General features: G+C 45.0%; 1 protein-coding gene across 1 annotated transcript in view; it reads left to right on the plus strand.

The window, feature by feature from the left end:
• The window catches only part of PRXL2A (peroxiredoxin like 2A), a 37,857-nt gene extending 35,065 nt beyond the window's left edge, over positions 1-2,792 (plus strand). The window contains exon 6 of the mRNA XM_066621618.1: positions 2,352-2,792. Coding sequence (XP_066477715.1) covers positions 2,352-2,447 — 96 coding nt within the window. The 3' untranslated portion in view covers positions 2,448-2,792. The remainder of the gene's footprint in view (positions 1-2,351) is intronic.
• Positions 2,793-6,000: the final 3,208 nt, after the last annotated feature.

Here is a 6,000-nt window from a genome sequence, read left to right on the forward strand (position 1 = left end):
CTTACCTTGGCATGTGTCATGGGAATTGGGGCTCTGTGCTCCCATGTCTCATCACTAGAGGTGTTCGAAAATTTGAAAAGTTACTTTGCGCAGCTGTAACTCCTTTGTGTCCAGTAAGGCTGTAAACCTTTCTCACCAGAAACAAACACTTCTACTCGTCACATATGTAATCCTCTCCTTAAGGCCACATGTGAACCAGTCCAGTATCTTCAACAAATGGCAGAAGTGACCGTGTGTTTGTAAGGCTGGGAATATATTTCTATTAAAGAAAGCCCAAATAACACTAATAGCTCTTTTATGAACTGTGCAGTGCGGGCTGTTTTGCTTGACTTCACAATGACCTTTGCTAGAGGTCTAACAAAGTTATGAAGGAATTGGTTGTGAACCTGGCCCCTGTACATCCTTGGGACACAGGAGCGCAACACACCATCCCTGCTCCCGAAATACTTACCCAGCGGTAACAGAGCTTCACATGATGTTCCTGAGCACGCCAAAAGCCTTCTGAGGCCTCCAGTGCACCCTTAAACTGTACTTCTGGTTTCCTGACCTCAGAAGGCTTTTGGAGCACCTGTGGACACAGCGGAGAGCTTTGCCTGCCCACAGAACGGCACCTCCCCAGGGCCCACAGGTATGGTGCCTGGGGCTTTTGCCCCCTCTAACCCGCCCCAGGAAGAAATAAATTTTTTTTTTTTTAAGTTCAGTATTGGAAAATGGTCTAGACCAGTTTTTTCCCAAACTCCTACAAGGGGGTTGGGAGCAGTGTAAGTGCCTGCAAGGGAGGGGATATGGCAGCAGTATGATCCCCAGGATTGAGCTGCTGCTGGAATGGGAAGGGGGGAGTTTATATACTTACCTGGATGAGTGCTGGCCTCCAAGGGGAGTTCGGGGAGCCCTGCAGACACTTCTGCAGGGCTTCCCAAGTGTCTGCAATAGTGAAAGAAGCAATCGAAAATCACTTTCTGTTTCCCATCAAAAACCAGTAGTTTTCAGTTGCTTTTTGCACTCTAGCAGAGGCTTGGGGGCCCCTGCAGAAGTGTCTCCCACCTGGTAGCAGTGCTGTCCTTGGGATTGCATTGCTGCCATAGCTTCCCCCCTGGCAGCAACGTGATCCTGGGGATTGCGTTACTGCCTTCCCCCCTCCCAGTCCTTCAAAGGGCAGGGACAAGTGCTTCCGTGGCTGGTGGATAGCAACCCACCAGTTTGGGAACCACTGATCTAAAAACTAGTAGGAATGTTGGAAGAATGTAGCTGGTTCCCTTCTATTTGTTTTATATTTTCCTTGTAAGAAGAGAACAGTGCCCATACTTAATCATGAGATTAAATTTAATCTTGTGGACCAGTTGTTCCCAAACTGTGGAAGGAGCTGGAATCCCAAGCATGTATGCACTGCTGAAACAGAGACGCGTGCGTTGGCTCGGTCATGTTGTGAGAATGGATGATGGCAGGATCCCAAAGGATCTCCTCTATGGAGAACTCGTGCAAGGAAAGCGCCCTACAGGTAGACCACAGCTGCGATACATCTGCAAGAGGGATCTGAAGGCCTTAGGAGTGGACCTCAACAGGTGGGAAACCCTGGCCTCTGAGCGGCCCGCTGGGAGGCAGGCTGTGCAGCATGGCCTTTCCCAGTTTGAAGAGACACTTGGCCAACAGTCTGAGGCTAAGAGGCAAAGAAGGAAGGCCCATAGCCAGGGAGACAGACCAGGGACAGACTGTACTTGCTCCCGGTATGGAAGGGATTGTCACTCCCGAACTGGCCTTTTCAGCCACACTAGACGCTGTTCCAGAACCACCATTCAGAGCACGATACCATAGTCTTTCGAGACTGAAGGTTGCCAACAGATAGAAAGATCAGATAACTAATTGCCTCAAGTCTTGAGGCTATTCAAAAATTAGATACTGTAGTTGCTAATTGCCCTGCAAAGAGCTCAGCTCCTGCAGTTTGCAAGCATGTAATATAGGGAGATAAATGTTTGAGGGTCTCTCTTTCTGGTTATTATTACAGTACTTAGAAATAAATATTTTTTTCTGTATTGTTTTTCTAAGTCTGATAATCCTAGGTGGATCCTGATAATGAAAGATAGATGCTAAACAGTTTCAGAACCACAGCTGTAGATGTTAATTGTGTTCCCTTTACTTCGATGCCTTGCAAGAGGGACCCTTGAATGTGGAGGAATCTGTTTGTTGAGGGCTTGATGCTTTAGTTTCAAAATAAAGGAAGGTTGGGAATCTATTTCTTGGATTCTTCGAGGGCACAGAGTCTGATAGCTTGGGGAGTAACCGAAGTTTAGTAGGCTTAAAACAGCTTTGTGCAAAAAGTGCATCCCTGACCCATCTTTCCATTTCTGTTTCAGGGTATTCTCTTAGAGCATCGTGAGAGAGAATTTGGAGACAAAGTGAGCCTTGCTGCTGTCCGTGATGCAGTTAAAGCCATAACTTTCAAAGCGTAACCTTCAGTTCACAAAAAAAAAAATAGTTCATATACTGACCGCCTAACAACAAAATCTAGAATGTTGGGGGAAATACATATTGTTTCTCTGTTAGGCCGATATTCTTTCCAGGTGAATACAGTATAATGTGTTCTTTGGGTTGGTTGTGTTACTGTTGACTTCAGATGCCCAGTGATTTTTGTCTGTCCTTGTCTTTCTGGATTAATGAAAGGTTGGGTCTGAAATCTTAAGAGTCAGCCTGGATAGTTTCCAGTTAGAACAAATCTGATAGGTATATTGGGATATCTGTATGGCGACATAATGGTGGAAAACTAATAAAAGATGCATTTAAAGTTGTTATAAAAGTTGAAACTGATTTTTCTTGTATGCCCACCTTGCCTGACTGCTTCCCACTTGGTCCCTGTTTCCTCACAGTTCCTGCTCTGTTTAATTTTCTTTTTTCTTTCATTCTGATGGTCAAAATAGATATGACATGAGAGATCTGTAATCGGGATGCCCTGTGTTTTTTTTAAAAAGTTGATAATCACCATAAATCAGATTGTGACTAGGGGGCAGGGACATTTCATTCTTTCCCACTGTGTAATTTTCTTGATTAAAATAGCCCTCAAAGCTGCCCTGGGAGAGAAACATACAGGTCCATGTAGCTGCAGTTTAAAATGCTCAACAGCACAGAATCTCCCTATCAGATTTCTCCAGTGCCATGCCTAGTTTGACCTTTGGCCAAAGGACCTTTTGACTGGTGAATCTACATTTGAGTTTCTCTTACTTCATTTTTCATCAAGAAGATAAAACAGAACTGAAGAATTTGTAATCCAAATGAGCATTCTGGCCAAGGCAGACATTGCAGTTGCATTGCAAACTGCTTGAAGGAAAAGTCGCTTCATCTCTTACTGAGAAAACACCTTTTGTTTCTTCTCTCATTAGGATTCTTACTATTGCCATGTCTCCTACAGCTATTCCTTTGGAGAAAAGGACCACTGATGGGATGTTTAACCTTCTTCCCCTCCTTCCCACCCCCGTAGCAGCCATCAGGGTTTTGCTACAAGCATTTGAGTGAACCATAAAGTTCTGCATTCAGCATGAGTAGGGAAATGCCTAGCTAAGGTCTTGCTTTGAGGCAAGCCCCTCTCCCACCCCATCTGTCATATGCAGAAAATTCAGGGTGGTTGCAGAGTATAATGGCATAATAAACTAGTTGCTCCATTCCAGATGCTTTCTAGCTCTTGCGGACAGGCACTGAATCCTTCCAAATAGCAGATGTCAGCTACTCATCCCTTGGCAACAAACCAAGATGCCTCCACGTCTCACCCCCAGATTCTCCAGTTCCTAAGTTTTATATAAAAAGGCAAACAGCCCTGTACAGAACTCCTGGCCTGAACTTTGTCCAGTTGTAAGGGTCCAGATGATCACTTTGTCTTCCCTCATGGAATAATGTTACTTCTCTTATTATGAAGGATCATAGTTCTATTTATTGTCTGAGAAGAGCCAATCAAGTTGTATTCCTTGGGGGAGAGGATGTGTTGAGTCCCAGGAGTTTTACAGCCCAATCCTGAGTTGTCCAGAGCGCAGGGCTGCTGCGGCAAAAACGGCTGCCACCACATTCTGTGTGCCCCGGGCAGTTGCCATCAGCTCCTCAGGAGGACTTTTGTCCCCTTCCCCCGAGTAAGGGAAGTAGCCCCACAATGGGGCTACTTGATTCTGCAGCGACTCCAGGGCTGTCGCAGAATCAGGGAGTCTCCTGTTGGGCCACATGGCCTGACACGGGGCTCAGGATCCAATGGAGCCCCGCTCCCTCCCCCACCATGCCTTTTCCCCACCCTCCCCCTATCCTGAAACGCTTCCCCCCCATGGGAGTAGAGTTATTGCTTACTATCTGGTGGCTGCTAGTTCAGAATGACATAATTGGGGTAACTTGCTGCTGTCTGTGCTGCATAGTGGGGGGGGGAACACAAAATCACTAACCTGAGATTGCAATAAATTAAACTGAAGATGTATGTTTCAATTTAAAAAAAATTATCAGAAGTGTGAAGTACGATTCAGTAGTTTAGGATTAGTTTAGTACAATTTTGAAAAGCTCTGTTCTGATTCTGCTCCAAGGAAACATGATCAGCCAGGGGTGAGTTATGTTGTAAGAGTGACCTCTGCTGGCCAGCTGCTTAGTGTACTTTCAGAAGGACAGGAGAGATGGGGAGGCAGAACTGCAGATTCCTAGCCCACATAACTGTACTGCAAGCACCCCTGAAAACCCCTCATGGCTGTGTGTATGTGTGCTGTGGTTCAGGAAGACGTTGAGTACCCATACTTCATGTAGATGTTTTTGTCTCAAGTGTGAAAACACTTTTTATATCCAATACTCTTAAGACATCTCATTGAGAATTGCCATTTAAAAACAAAAAAAACAAAACAAAAAAACCCCCCAAAAAACCTGATTCTACTTCTGAGGCTTTAACAGTAACTTCACCCATGTAAATTATGCAGATGAAATATGTCTTCATCACTTTTCTCCAGTTCAGGAAAAGCTCCACCTGTTAATTTTCTGCATGTAAGACTGGCACAAGACCAGAGTCAATTAACAGGGCAAGCCCATCAATGAGGCCAACTGAATCAAATGCCTTAGGCAGCAAACTGGCACTGGGTGCCCATTTTAATCCACCCACTTGCCTCCACTGATCCTCGTCCCCATACCCCATGGATTGGAAAGGAAAAGGAGGATGAAACAGAAGTATGGTGAGAGGACAGCAGTGGAGTTAGAGTGTTGGAATTCAGGCTGGCACATAAACAGGTGAGAGGGATAGCATTTGACACACCACCACAGGCACCAAGTGGTCATGGGTCAGCCCTAACTAGCAGTAACAAAAAGGGATGGTTCTGGATATAAGCCTGTTACCAGAGCTCTGGAAGAAACAACTCATTCACAACAGTGCTGAACTACACAAAGCATTTTTGCATGCTTTGCAAAAAGCATTTTAAGGGTAAGAGAAGCAACTGATCATGGCAGCTTAGGTAGGGAGACATTCACAAGACAGGAAAAAGAAGCTAATGCGAAGTCTAATCAGAGTTGTCACAAGGGTTTGTGTCACCCAGTGCAAGAGCTCATTGTGTCACCCCCATGACAGACTTCTTCCCATATCAGACCAAACGGAATAAATTGCAATATCATATATACAGCCTAAATGCAGTGGCATCACAAGGGTTAGTGTAATTCCCATCAACTTTATTTTAATATATAACAGTGCAGGTCACTCAACAAATCAGTAACCAACAAAAACCGACTACCCACCTTGATGACACTCGCACAGTTGAAATTGGAAGTGAGAGCTGATTCATACTAACACATTATTGGTTCCCTGCTGTGTCATAACACTGGAACAACTGGTCTCATTGGTCAGTTTTGAGTCAGGGCCGGGATGTCAAACTCATTTCACACAGAGGGCTGAAGTTAGCATTCATGATTCCTGCTAGGGGCCAGAAGGGACATTATTGAGCAGCAAGTGACATCAGTATGCAGATGATGGCCAGAAATAAGCACTTCTCACATAGAAGCTCGTTAGCT

Source organism: Tiliqua scincoides, chromosome 3, assembly GCF_035046505.1.
Source record: "Tiliqua scincoides isolate rTilSci1 chromosome 3, rTilSci1.hap2, whole genome shotgun sequence".
Lineage (NCBI taxonomy): Eukaryota > Metazoa > Chordata > Lepidosauria > Squamata > Scincidae > Tiliqua > Tiliqua scincoides.